Below are 13966 nucleotides of genomic sequence, written 5' to 3' on the forward strand. Positions count from 1 at the left end.
CTGAGTATGTCAAAAAAAAGGGTCGACTGTCTTTTCTCTCGTTTATTCATGTATTGGCCGTGAATGTGAATAGCATGAGTAGCTGCGTAGTTATTATGCTTCTTACATAGACGAGATGCAGTAACCCATCAGCTTTCTACTCTGTCTATCTATACATGTCCTCAGGTATGTATTGACGGAATGTGAGCTGGGAACGAGAACTATCTGACAGTGGGTAAATAATGGTAGCTAGGTACCTATATTATGGATAATCCCCCCTATTGATGTTATGGAAACTTAGCTGAATCATCGTCTGCGTACCATGGCTGCCTCATATTGGGAGGCTTGCTCTCGTGTTTGTGCTCATACTACCAGTTTCTTCATCCGAATCCTCGACACCGAAGTACTGCAAAATCCCTTCCGCTGCCCTCATCCCCCCACTCGATGACAAGCTTACTTCATCCATCATATCAGCTTTATCGAAGACAACTTGAACCAAGCCCAAGAACCGTGGCTCCAACCCTTCTGTACTGTTTTTCGAAGGACATGGGAACTTTTGCGCGGCCACGAAGACGTTGTCCTTTGCGTCGATGTCGGTCATGTCTTCAAAGTCATCTTCACACAAGTCTTTCTTCTGCGAAGAGGTCCAGCCGTGGATGATTTTGCAACTTGGTCGGAATGTAGTGCAGCCATCTGTCGTCTGTGGTATATTGGCTAGGTATACTGCTGTACATTTGGCGGGTTTACATCCTCTCTTCTTAAAGACAACAACCACACCGTATACCCCGGTCTGTATGTCGTCGCCGTTTGGTGCTTCGCTGCCGTCACTCTCAGTGTCTGCGTTCCTTATTCGTGATATCTTCCGTGGCATTATAAGAGGTAGCAATGGTGGTTTATGGGCAGACCAAGATGCCTCCTGTACCTTGTTCTCGGTGGGATATATGCCCAAAAGACGATAGTCCCCTGTGCCTCGCGGGAAGCACACCAAAAATGGGCTACCGGCTAAACGGGGCTGCCAGCGAGGAGCATCTACTGTAGTTGCATAAGGATTCTTGATCAATATACTCTTGTGTATGTCCATGGACGCAATGTCAACATGTTGGACAACGTCAAGTATTGAAGCTGTCTCAGTGGCCGTTGTTTGCCCTCCTTGCTCTCCATCTTCGACTTGCGTAACTTGCATGAATCTATGCTTGCGGATGAGTTTAACCGGACAAAAGACCTGTGGCCATAGCAATCGTGAATAGTGCCTGAGGCCTGGATGGTCCTTCTGCAGTAGAGGAATCCATATGCGGGACACCGAACGAGTAGCCTGGGTACTATCCATGTCATACTCCCAGCAGTCTAAAACACCAAACACGAAATGCGGCACCAGAGTAGGTACAATAGGCAATGTTATTTGCAGTCCCGTATTTGTTAACTGAAATGGATATGAGTGAGACACAGGCGTATAATGTTTCTGCAGCTGTGGCGAGTTGCCAATGACCACATTGCGAGAGTCACAAAATTCCTTTGGCGATCGTGGAAGAAAGTCGACATATCGAAGCTGTGAGGCGAAGAAACTGTGATCGGGATATTTGCCGATAATTTCACCCAGGAATCGCGTAAATGCCTCGTGGCCTTCCCCGTATAAGAGCGGCATCGTAATGTCAAAGAGGCCTATTAAAGAATAGGCTTGGTCTTCAATACGAGTAGTTGATCTGCGAGAAGCCCATGAAAGACGCTGAGCGACGCTGTATCCCCGAAGGGGATTGGATTTGGAGAATTTAGGCTTTAGCAGGCATGTCCATGCGATGCCAGTGATTTCAGAGATGCATAGCGCCAGGTCGGCCTTCGTCCCAATAGATTGCCAATCCTGCGAGAAGAACTTGACTTCTGGTGGCGCGATGAGTTCTTGCAGAGTCCAGCCTCTTGTAAACCACTTTGCTGCTCGAAAAGCGCTGCCCTGTTCTTCACATTCTGCGACACTCATATGCGGTACATCCTCAAGATACGCATAGCACATGCGCGCTCGGCGGTACCATTTGAACATGGAGTTGATGGCCTCAGAAAGCTCTGCCGAGCTGGTCTTATCGATGCAGTTGGTATCGACCCAGACATATTGTAGATTGTCTCTGGTGGCCTCTTCGCAGGTCCAGACGATCTTCTGATAGCCGGGCTTGAAGCGTCGATTCTTGCGATCATCCCATTCTTGGAGGGAGATTTCGCCATCGGCCCACGTATGGGAGAGAATGGCATATTCGGGGACATAGATGTCGAAGAATTCCTCTAAATCAAGGGTCTGTGTGTTTATGAGACGCATGTTGAGATGAAGGGGCAAGAGGACATGTTGGTGAGGATGCGGAGATCATGAGGAGGCTGTGGAGGGCCTGAGCGAGTTGTGATAGGTGGAATCACATGGTTGCCTGAACTCTTGGGCAAATTTGCCCGTATATGGATCGAATGTGGCATTCATAATGGCGATTGAACCGGTTGATGGTGAGTACTGTGAAGATGACAAATAGAAGAGGTGATACAGATGTGACGGCATTCCGGAACCTTGACCAGTAGAAACCAGCATTAACATTGAACAAGAAGACTTTTGTGTATGCAAATTGCTGTCACCTATTAATCCCTCAACTGGAGCTAGGTGGTCATAGTAATCGTGACAACATGTCGCAGAGTCAACAGGAAATGTGACGATGCACGAAAAAGGAAACAAAACGCAGCCTCATTTCAGAATCATCCGGGACATCACCAGATGATATAAACTGCCATTCGAGCCAGTTTTCCATCTGCCGAGCCGGGATATGCTGCCACTTTGGGACACTTCGGCAGCGGATCCCGGGCCAGTGGAGACCGGAGCACGGAGCAGAGCAAAAGACGCTGGAAGCATCTCCGAATCACGACGGCAGGGATCTGGCCTGTATTGTTAGGCGGTAGACCCCTTCATGATACCCATTCTCGACAATAAGGGTAAGTGGTAGCCTTTTGGAGTGGATATAATTAGAGAAAAGCCGCATACTGGCGTAACCGTGCCCGATCCACTTGATTCCCGGCGGTGCCTGATCTCCAGTTCCTAACAAGCATCGCCATAAGACGTTCCCGTCTTGGCCTTTGTTTGCCGGGCGGCGCCTCTTAAGCCATGCCTGTGCTTTAGGTTAGAATAATTTTAAGGTTTTTGCTTCCGTGTATGGAAGCTGGACGAGTCGCCGATTCGATGCTTAGCAGCTGAAAAGATTGGGTACCCGGTTGATAGGCGGGAAGGCTACCCGTAGTTGGGGTTACCGAACCGCAGAATGGACATCACCATGATGGAGATGTTTGCGCGGGGGAAAACTATAAAAGGTGGGAGGATTCTGAGGGAGTGAAGGAGTCGTAGTTGTTTAAAAAACCCTTTCTCTTGTCATTGCACATTGTCTGTGTCTGAATAATGCCAAATCTGTTGTCAACCGCCAACCAATTCGTCAAAATGGCTTCTGCTAACCTCCCCACCACCATCCGAGCTGTTTATCAGATCGATCCTAAACTCACAACCCTCGAGCTCCGGCGAACTCCCCTTCCTAAACCGGCTGGTCCAGATGACCATCTTATCAAGATCAAGGCCACAGCTCCTTGTCTTGGTGAACTAGGATGGGAAGTCAACTACCCGTCAATTTTCCCACCAAACCGAGAGCGTGTTCCCGGAACTGAGGCTGCTGGCATTGTCGCCACTTCACCAGGGTCCAGCCCTTTCAAGCCTGGTGATGAAGTGTACTTTCGCCTCCATGCAAGATTCCCTGGATGTTTGAGAGAATACACAATTGTTCACACCGAGGAGCTTGCTTTGAAGCCCAAGTCTCTGGACTGGGTTGAAGCCACTGCAACGCCACTGAGCACATTGACTGCGTGGCAAGGAGTGTTTACCCAGGGGACCCTCAACAAGCACGGTATTCGAGGTGATGCAGACGCAAGGGCACATAATAGCAAGCTGAGAGTCCTGATTACTGGCGCCGGAGGAAGCGTCGGAACCTGGGCCGTTCAGTTTGCCGCCGCCGCCGGTGCCGGTTCTGTCGTTGCCCAGTGCAGCGGCGCAAATATCGAGGCTGCCAAGAAGGCCGGAGCCACAGAGATTATTGACTATAAGAAGCAGTCCATTGACGAGTGGGCTAAGGAGAATCCCTCTCGTGAGGTTGACCTGGTCCTAGACTGCCTTGGTGGACAGACTTTGGCTTCATGCTGGTCTGCCATTAAGGAGAATGGTGTCTTGCTGAGTGTTGTTGGCGGCCCAGATGAAATGAAGCCAGAGTCTGTGACAAAGAAGCTGGGCAAGAGCACTTGGTTCCTCATGGACTGCAAGGGCGAGGATCTGAAGGAGATTGCCGACTTTATTGATGCTCGGGGATTGAAGCCCCAGGTTGACAGTGTTGTTGAGTTTGAGGAATTCCAGGCTGCTTATGACAAGGTTGAGCAGAAGAAGGCAAAGGGCAAGGTTGTGATCAAGGTCGATATTTAAGGGAAGAAGATGAATGATGGATAGTATTGATATATGAAAATGTTGGTCATGCAGTTGCTTGAATCATGAATGAATGTCTTCATAACTTGTATTATATGATTGTGATATGTGATAAGAATTGACATGTGAAGAGTAAATTATTGGTGACACGCATTGATTTGAGGCAGACATGTGCGGCTATTCGCCTGCTTTTATACTTGTTTTATGTTCACTAATGATACCGGGTACTCGGGGGCTGACATCGGGATGTTTGTTTATGGAATACCCACGACCGCCGACATTAGTGCTTAATATTGAGTGAATACGAGAATATTTGCGCTCTTGGTGACATCTTTCTCACTTGTGGCTTTCTTTTCCTTGTCAGTGATAAGAGCTATTCCTTATTGTGTGCATGTCTTGGCTTGTGGTGGTGCGTCTTAGCATCGTATCTATAAATAAGGTAGTGTGCATGTACAACCCACGCGCAAAGCTACATCAAGGGCATTTATACATGACAATTCCAATAACAGTACTCTGAATTATCACAAGTAATAAATAGTATATCGCCAAGTTCTTCATTTTCATCATCTAATGTATAAATGTCAAGCTGTACCCCGCAAAAAGTGGACGATCGACGCCGGTGCCGCCGGAATGGGCCGAGAAGGGGCTTAAATACAGTCGGAATGAATGTCATGACCTTCATCTTTAGGCGGTGACTTTTCTATTATATCACAAAGTTGCAGCTCGAGTTACGTGCAACTTCAACTTGGGTGGCATCGCAACAACTTCCTTATCTGGCAATCAGGTGGTTGGTTCTGGACCCTTGTTATTTGGATATTCCAGAAGAACAGAGGTTGACTGTGGCTTCCTCTTCCCTCGTCATTCTCCCTTCATCACACGTCTTTCAGATGTGAGCGTTGTCAATAAATCCGCTGCTATATCACGTATCCAACGATGAAACACCCATCAATATGCATGATTCTCTCCCTGGCCTCATCCACGACAGCTCTGTCGTCTCACTTGGACCCCGCCGTTGAATCGTCGCCATCAGCAGCCAACGTCAACAGCGATTATCACGCCAATGCGGGTGTCCTGCAATATGTCAATCCTCTCATCGGCACCAGAGGCTACGATCCTAATGACCTCGGCGGAATGATTCCCTCTGTATCACCCCCGTTTGGAATGACGCGGTGGACTCCGCAGACGCGCGAAAACTTCATCTCACAGGTCCCCTACAACGACCGCGATCGCCGCATGCACGGCTTCCAGGCCACGCATCAGCCCGCCATCTGGATTGGCGAAAACGGCCATGTGGCGCTTATGCCAGGTCTAGGAGATGAGGTCCGACACCTGTTTCAGCACCGAGGTCTGTCATTCAGAAAAGAGGACGAGAGAAGCACGCCGTACGTGTATGAGGTGACGCTCGACGCAGATTCAGCGGGAGAATTCGGATGGAATCTTACTGAACAGGCGACGTCGGAGCTTCTTGGCGATGCCTGCCCTCCATGTCCTGGCGGTGCTAATTTTATCCCTAACAAGGATGTGACTGAAGGTGCCAATGGCCGCGTGAGACGACGAGAGTATGTGTTTGAGCCAGAGAACCAGTTTCCCGTCCAAGGCCTGTCTGCAAATGGGTCAGAATATCCGGAAGGATATAGATATGAGAATTCCATACAAGTAGCCTTGAGCGCGTCGGCGCATGTCGGCCATCTTCGCGTCGATTTTCAGGATACCCAGACACGGCAGCCTTACTTCACCATCCAGGCCAGCCGACTCAATTGGACAGGCCATGTTGAGATTGATCCTGAAACTCAAGAGGTGTCGGGCAGTAATTCTCAGCGACAAGAATATCTGTTGGGTCCTGACAAGCCCGAGTCGTTTAGGCTCTACTTTGTGTCGCGATTTTCTGAGCCTTTTACTTCCCATGGAGTCAGCCGCGCAGAAAAATTGTATCAGGGAGAGAAGTATATCGAAGACAAGTTTGTTGGTGCATATGTCACCTTCGATAAGTCGGTCAGGAGAGTCGAGGTGAGGACTGGAGTCTCGTATGTCAGCGTAGAGCAGGCCAGGAAGAATCTCGATATTGATGTACCGGACGGGACAACATTTGAAACCACTGTCGATAACGTCAAATCGGCTTGGTTAGAAAGACTAGGCAGGATCAAAATCTCCGGAGTCAACGAAACCGACTCGGATCACGACCCCCGGACGATCTTTTATTCTGGCCTGTTCCATGCTCTCCAATATCCAAGCGACTATTCCGAACCTACCACCTCATCTGAAGGCAGCCTCCGACGCTTTTACAGTGGTTATACAGACAGCGTTCATGAAGCAAACGATTCATATTACCAGTCATGGTCGATATGGGACACCTACAGGGCAGAGCACTCGCTACTCACCATCTTTGCCCCGGAGCGCGTCGATTCCATGATGCGCTCTCTCCTACGAATATTCGACTGGTCTGGCCGATTGCCTCTGTGGAATAACATGATTGAGAACAACGAGATGATTGCGACCCATGTTGACGCTGTGATTGCAAATGCTCTGATCAGAGGCTTCGATGATTTTGACGTCGCCAAGGCTTGGGATGCTGTTTATGTCGATGCCTATGTGCCTCCTGATAACGACACTGACCTTCTCTACTATTCCAGAGAGCCAAGCACTCCATACGAATGCCGAGCTGGACTAACGAGCTACCTCGAGCATGGATGGGTTGACAATGATCGTTGGGCCGAATCGGCCAGCCGTACACTCGACTATTCCTTCGATGACTATGCCGCTGCCGTGGTAGCTGAACATGCAGGGGATGTTAAGCATGCAAAGGAGCTAAGAGAGCGCTCACAAAACTATAGAAAGCTCTGGAACCCAGAAACGCAGTTTATGCAGGCTCGCAATGCAAACGGGACCTGGGCGAATGAATCTTGGGGATGGACCGAGGGAGACAGGTGGATCTACACATTGAACGTGATGCACGATGTAGGCGGCCTGGCTTCGCTATTCAAAGGCGGGAAGAAGGCCATGAAAGCTCGCATGGATGAATATTTCGCGGGCGGCCATAACATGCACAGCAACGAGCCGTCGCATCACGCCCCGTATCTGTACTCTGCCATCGGATCTCCCGCTGATGCGGCACGACAGATCCGTGAGCTTGCCTGGGAGAATTACAACGCGACGGCTTCAGGGCTAAGTGGCAATGAGGATTTGGGTCAGATGAGTGCCTGGTATGTCTTGTCGGCGCTGGGGTTCTATCCTGTCAACCCGGCGAGCGACGAGTACGTTGTAGCAACGCCATTCTTTGATGAAGTGGAGATTTTGTTGCCTCCTGGACCTGGGGATGATGGAAAAGAGCACACGCTGGTTATTTCAGCACCGGGAGCGGGTACAGATGAGAAGGCATATGTGAAGAGTCTAAAGGTCGATGGAGAGGAGGTTCACAGGCCATTGTTGAAGCATAAGCAGATTGTAAAGGCGAGCAGGATTGACTTTGAGATGAGTGATGAGCCAACAAGTTGGGGACAGGAGGGAACAGTATAGCCTGGATGCATTATGTCTACATGTAGTTTCTCAAGTCCTCAATATTCTCTATGGATGATGTGTATTCTTATAACCCCATTACAATCCAACGCAGCCCATTGCAAGTGAATAATATTATTGAAACAATTTGGCCAAGTCGTCATCACATTACTTGCTGACACCAGGCCTTATCCTTGACAATGCCCATGCCATAGTGTCGTCCCACTCTGGCCCAATCTGCGCAATCGCTGGCCGTGCAACATTTTCAGCCCAACCTTCCATGAACCATTTCCTCGGCGAAGACTTCATCACTGCACACCAATGTACAAGAATTACCAGTGCCATGGGATCGTTTGTCCCTAGAAGATCTAGATATTCTTGGTCGATAGCCCCAGGCCACCATACAAAGTGCAGCCATGTGCGTGGCTTAGACTGTGTAAGTCGAAGCCAGAACTGTAACTTGTTTAGGGCATCTTTGCAGATCCCGCGGCTTCGGAGCGGAGATGAAGTCTCGTTTATTAGCTCGAGGTTCGTAATAGCCTGCTCGGCGAGATCATCCCACGGCGGGTTCTCAGCCGCAATGCGTCTTCTGGCAGCAGCGAGTAGTTTGCTCTTCATCAACCATGGCCCCAGCTCCATGCCCAAGAGAGCGGCTCCACGTAGAGCCATTATTGGTTCCAAAGATTCATTGTCAGCGAGCCCGCGTTTTGCTCTTCTGTGGATGTCGAAGTGGAAGATGAGGACTGAGATGGCAAAGACGAGGACGGTGAACCAGTTACGGTCGCTGATGGCGCCAACTGACTTGCGGAACTTGCTCGATGCCGCAATCTGATGCTGATACGCAACTAGATCTGATTTGGTATTGTCACCGTCTGGTCGGAGTAGGGAGTCGGTGGACTTGTCGTGAAGAGTTGAGACGACAGCCATGTTATGCTCAAGAAATTCACTCGCGTCTGCTTGGTCTACGAGTTCATCGGGGATAAGGTGACTCTCGTCGTCTTCAAGTAGACACAACGCCAAGGTGTCAACGGTAGGGTGAGATGCCGCTCTTATAGGCCCAGTATCGACGCCTGACTGATTGTGGGCAGCGGGAGACATGAAGGATAGCATGGGCCCTAGTGGCGCCTCTGGGGATGGTGAGCTACCCGAGTGGCTGCTTCTTTTCATATATGCAGCATGACTAGACGATGGCATCTGTGGGCTGTCTGTGCCGAGAAATCGATAGTCACAAAGCTCGCCTCGCCTCGTACAGTTGGCACAGCTCGGGGCCTGCAGATTACACTATCGCCATTACAGATGTATAAGCACGACTGCCAAGAGTTTACGGACAGGATACCATAGTAGCAGACGGACGAACCCTGACACGCCGCTTCTTGCAACGGCTACAGCCATTCCGGGACTTGTGGTGGAATGTTCGCGAGCCGCCAGCCATCTTTTTGGGCTCTGTTTTATGCAAACGGGGGCTTCGTTTGATTATTTCTCGTTTGGCCTGTTTGGCTTGCTCCGCATTCAAGTGGCGCTCAGGCCGTTGCATTTATGGAGCAAGGGGATGGAGTTTACAAACAGAGATGGAGACGGCAAGACAGCTGGAGGCCGTTGTGGGCGATGAGGCAAAAGTCAGACAAGGCACACGGGCGAAGTGCATGAGAGAGGTTGCCAGACGCCACTCTAGCCCAGCCCACGAGGCTATACGAGAATAGCAACTCGAGATCTGCCCCGGAAATAATGGTCAAGGCCTGCAAATGGGCTCTCCTGAGCTATCCCTCTCCGACTTAGTGTACGAGCCTGACCCCTGCTAGCTTCACGTCTTGATGAGCACTGTTGTATTGTCCAATCAGATATGGATTTGACCATGCATCACAATATGCATCTTTCTGCACCTTTGCGATCCTTTCGAGGAGGAGGCCCAATTAACCAAGATTGCCTTCGTACGCTTGACTGAATGCGGGCCAGATCTGTTTGATCAAAATATTCAGGCTTTGCTCGTACAATCCTGCCGTAGCCTCGTGGGCTGATTGATCCCTAACACTGCTTCACGTTGATTAATGCATCAGCCCTAAGGCAAGATGAAAGGCCCTTGCATGTTTCTCTGTTGTGTCTGGTAATGGCATAGTGTACGAATATGCACAGTGATGGATGTCAATTGGGCAGAACTGAGTTGATGATGGGAATAAGTACGGTGACGTAGAAAACAGAATCATGGAGTATATAACTTTGGGTCATCCCTCTTGGCAATAATACAATAATAGATTCACGACAAGTTTAAATGCAGATGGGCATAAGACTACACTTCTAGACGCTCATTACAGCTCTTCAATTGACAATTACTCCTTTTCTCCTATTTATTTTTACCATTCATATTATATCACACCCAAAATGAAACCAATTCAACTCCTTACTATCGCCGCAGTGCTTTCACAAGGCGCCTTTGCCTGCCTTGAGCATCTACTACAAGAGCGGACTCCAGATCCCAACGACATGATTCGCAGACAAGAGCCCGCCCCCAGAACCAAGACTGCCATCAAGAATGTTCGTGTTTTCGACGGCGCTAAACTCACCGGTCTCCAAACTGTCATCATTGATGGTGAAAATATCAGCAACGACACCAGCAACGTCGAGACTACGGTTGATGGCAACGGCGGCGTTCTGATCCCTGGTCTAATCGACTGCCACGTCCACATATCCAACGTTGCCGGGCTAGAAACCCTGACTTCTTACGGAGTCACCACCGCCATGGTTATGGCCTGTCGAAATTACACACAATGTGCGCCGCTCCGCAACTTGGAGGGCGTAGCTTCGTTTATCTCGGCAGGCGTCCCCGCCACGGGACCCGGCAGCCAACACTCTCGAACTTTCAATCTCTCTTCACAGTACCTCATTTATCCAGACGCGAATGCCACTGAAGTTGTTTCTTACACTTTTGGCAACGGCTCCGACTTTTATAAAATCACGGCCGAGTTGAATGGACCCAGCCAGAGCATGCAGAACTCTTTGGTCGATGCCGTTCACAATCTCGGCAAGCAGTCCATGACCCATGCCGCTGATCTTGATGCTTGGACACAAGCGGTCCTTTCGGGTACGGACGGAATCCAGCATATGCCTACGAATGGCCGCATAAATGCCTCCAATGTCCTAAAGGCTCGCAGGTCTGCCAACAGCTGGAGCACCCCAACTATGAATATTGCTCGATATGCGTTTGCAAATCCCGCCATATTGACCTTTACTGGTCACCAGATTGGCGGACCAGATAGCTACGAGAATGTGTATCAGAATGTCAGGGCTATTCACGCCGCTGGTATCCCTATCTTGGCAGGCACTGATGCTGTGGGAGTTATCAATGCCAACATCTCTGTTCCATTCGGATTAAGTCTTCACTTTGAGCTGGAGAATCTTGTCGAAGCGGGATTAACCACAGTGGAAGCCCTCCGTGCAGCGACTGAACTCGCCGCTCAGCACCACAGGCTGGCAGACCGAGGAAAGATTGCGCCTGGCATGAGGGCCGATTTGATTCTTCTCAACAGCGACCCGCTGGCCAACATCACCAACACGAGAGATATTGCTAAAGTGTGGGTTGGAGGAATCGAGTACAAAGATGTTGCCAACAGCACTGGATTGTCGAATCCTCCCGCCAATCACACCAAGGCTGGGACCTCATCTGGTTCAGGGTCGGGTTCTGGATCTGGGAGTTCTGGATCTGGAAGTGGGACGGGCAATAGTGCTGGAAAAGCCATTGCATTGAGCTGGATCTCCTTGCTGGGCTTACAAGTTGGAGCAATGCTTTATTTCTTCACGTAATTCTTGTTTCGTAGTTTACTTGTTTTGAGGCGCGACATGCCTGATAGATTGATTGATAGGCTGAGTTTCGCCACTTTGTTTGTTGTTTATCCTGTCATGTAGCTCTGAAGTAATTATTAATTAGAAACATGATTCATATCAATCTATGCACGTCTCTGGGATTCCCTCTTCTCTTGTTATTATAGTTCGACACATATTCAAGTCGCAATTTCTTAGCTCGTCATATGCTGATATCGAGAAAATTGGGAGTGTGTCACGCCCCGCCTCTCTCATTGGCCAAGTCTGGGCTTCGTCCCGTTTTTTGTCTGAATTCGCCTCGGCGGTAATACCATTATGGACCACAGACGAAGTAACGGTTCATATACTATATGTTTCTATGGCAAAATCCTTCTCTTGGCCGTTGGAATGGCCAGATGAATTCACGGCATTTTGCCCTTTAAAACTGATTGTTGATCCAGCCTCTTTCATCATCACCGAACTCGATATCTTATGCAGAGGCCTCGATCTGGATTAACACGCCATGTCTGACCATAAAGCGATGGAAACACAAGACGCTTCAGAGCCTGATATGAGACAAGAAAAACCAACGGCCGACATAGAAGCCCAGCAAACCGACAGTGACGATGCACATCACATCGATGACAATAATGCACAAAAGAAGCGCAACTTCTCGGCTTTCGCGTCTCTTGGCCTACTAGATCGCTTTCTGGCAGTCTGGATCTTCTTGGCCATGGCTGTGGGAATAATCCTCGGAAATTTTGTCCCATCAATGTCTCCAACTCTGGAAAGGGGGAAATTTGTAGGAGTATCTGTTCCAATAGGCAAGTTCATCAACGTTAAGATGGTCCAATAATTCGCTGATTAACACCCTTTTAGCCATTGGATTGCTGGTGATGATGTATCCTATTCTGTGCAAGGTCCAGTATGAATCCCTTCACAAGCTCTTGAACAAAAAGGAGCTATGGAAGCAAATCGGGTTCAGCGTTTTCGTGAACTGGATTATAGCTCCGTTTCTTATGGTGAGCCAGTACTCTCATTCGATTCCCCTTGTCAAGATACCAACGCTCAAAAACTTGCACAGCTTGCGCTGTCGTGGGCATTTCTTCCAGACAAGAGTCATCTCCGTACTGGCCTTATTCTCGTCGGCCTCGGCAGATGCATCGCCATGGTATGATCTTGAATTTCACCTTGATGTAGCCTTTTCATAATCATATGCTGACATTTGCATCGAGGTCTTGATCTGGAATGCCCTCGCCGGTGGCAACAACGACTACTGTGCCATCTTGGTTGCAGTCGACTCCATTCTGCAAATAGTCCTCTTTGCGCCGCTTGCCATCGTCTTTCTCAATGTCATCAGTGATGAGAACGACATCGCCCCTATCTCGTATTCGGTCGTCGCAACGAGCGTGGCAGCGTTTCTAGGCATTCCCCTAGGCGCTGCCGTAATAACGAGGTTTGGTCTTCGATTCATCGCGGGGACGGCATGGTATGACCGCATATTCATCCGTTTTGTATCGCCATGGTCTCTTATCGGGCTTTTATATACCATTTTGGTCTTGTTTGCCGCCCAAGGCCATCAAGTGGTACACCAGATTGTTTCAGTCCTTCGCGTCGCCGCTCCACTCGTTGTGTACTTCGCGATTGTCTTTTTCACCACCGTGGGCATTTGTCGGATGCTTGGGTTTGAATACCAGTTTCTTGTAACGCAAAGCTTCACAGCGGCCAGTAACAACTTTGAGTTGGCCATTGCTGTGGCTGTTGCGACATTTGGTCCAAACAGCGACGAGGCATTGGCATCCACTGTCGGGCCTTTGATAGAAGTGCCTGTTTTGCTGGGCTTGGTATATGCTCTTCGATGGGTCGCCGATAGATGGGGCTGGAAATAGATCGGACATGGTCTTCTATAACCAACGAATTTCCATGATTCAGTGTAGAGAGTCGAGCGAACTAGTCAAATTCCTCCAAAAGTTGAAAAATCCTGATGTTGCTAACATTGCAAGTCTCCGATCCTTTGCAACCAAGGGCAGCACGAGCTTGTTCATTATCCATCCCATAGCGAAGGTCCGCTAGAATAGATGCCGCTGTATCGCAAGATGTTTCCATGGAATCGTTTGAGTTCATGGCTTCAGGTGCTGCATGATTCGGAAGAGGATGAGGTGTTGGAAGATGAGGTTTATCTTCCAAGGGGTTTTCGCTATGTTGGTTGTCGCCTTCATTTGAGTGAGA

General features: G+C 49.3%; 6 protein-coding genes across 6 annotated transcripts; 4 read left to right on the top strand and 2 right to left on the bottom strand.

The window, feature by feature from the left end:
• Positions 1-310: 310 nt before the first annotated feature.
• Positions 311-2281, bottom strand: Triagg1_36 (uncharacterized protein; the record flags this gene model as incomplete). The annotated part of the gene is made up of 1 exon (XM_062895355.1): positions 311-2281. The coding sequence occupies one exon, from the start codon at positions 2279-2281 to the stop codon at positions 311-313; it is 1971 nt and encodes a 656-aa protein (XP_062760386.1).
• Positions 2282-3430: 1149 nt separating this feature from the next.
• On the top strand, positions 3431-4453 carry Triagg1_37 (uncharacterized protein; the record flags this gene model as incomplete). The annotated part of the gene is made up of 1 exon (XM_062895366.1): positions 3431-4453. The coding sequence occupies one exon, from the start codon at positions 3431-3433 to the stop codon at positions 4451-4453; it is 1023 nt and encodes a 340-aa protein (XP_062760387.1).
• A 933-nt stretch (positions 4454-5386) lies between these two features.
• On the top strand, positions 5387-7966 carry Triagg1_38 (CAZyme family GH92; the record flags this gene model as incomplete). Its single annotated transcript, XM_062895377.1, has 1 exon — positions 5387-7966. The coding sequence occupies one exon, from the start codon at positions 5387-5389 to the stop codon at positions 7964-7966; it is 2580 nt and encodes an 859-aa protein (XP_062760388.1).
• Positions 7967-8113: 147 nt separating this feature from the next.
• Positions 8114-9139, bottom strand: Triagg1_39 (uncharacterized protein; the record flags this gene model as incomplete). The annotated part of the gene is made up of 1 exon (XM_062895388.1): positions 8114-9139. The coding sequence occupies one exon, from the start codon at positions 9137-9139 to the stop codon at positions 8114-8116; it is 1026 nt and encodes a 341-aa protein (XP_062760389.1).
• A 1182-nt stretch (positions 9140-10321) lies between these two features.
• On the top strand, positions 10322-11740 carry Triagg1_40 (uncharacterized protein; the record flags this gene model as incomplete). Its single annotated transcript, XM_062895399.1, has 1 exon — positions 10322-11740. The coding sequence occupies one exon, from the start codon at positions 10322-10324 to the stop codon at positions 11738-11740; it is 1419 nt and encodes a 472-aa protein (XP_062760390.1).
• Positions 11741-12260: 520 nt separating this feature from the next.
• Triagg1_41 (uncharacterized protein) lies at positions 12261-13626 on the top strand (the record flags this gene model as incomplete). Its single annotated transcript, XM_062895410.1, has 5 exons — positions 12261-12476; positions 12530-12539; positions 12617-12759; positions 12822-12908; positions 12973-13626. The coding sequence occupies 5 exons, from the start codon at positions 12261-12263 to the stop codon at positions 13624-13626; spliced, it is 1110 nt and encodes a 369-aa protein (XP_062760391.1).
• Positions 13627-13966: the final 340 nt, after the last annotated feature.

Source organism: Trichoderma aggressivum (genome assembly GCF_033847375.1).
Source record: "Trichoderma aggressivum f. europaeum strain CBS 100526 chromosome Unknown scaffold_001, whole genome shotgun sequence".
NCBI classification, from domain to species: domain Eukaryota; kingdom Fungi; phylum Ascomycota; class Sordariomycetes; order Hypocreales; family Hypocreaceae; genus Trichoderma; species Trichoderma aggressivum.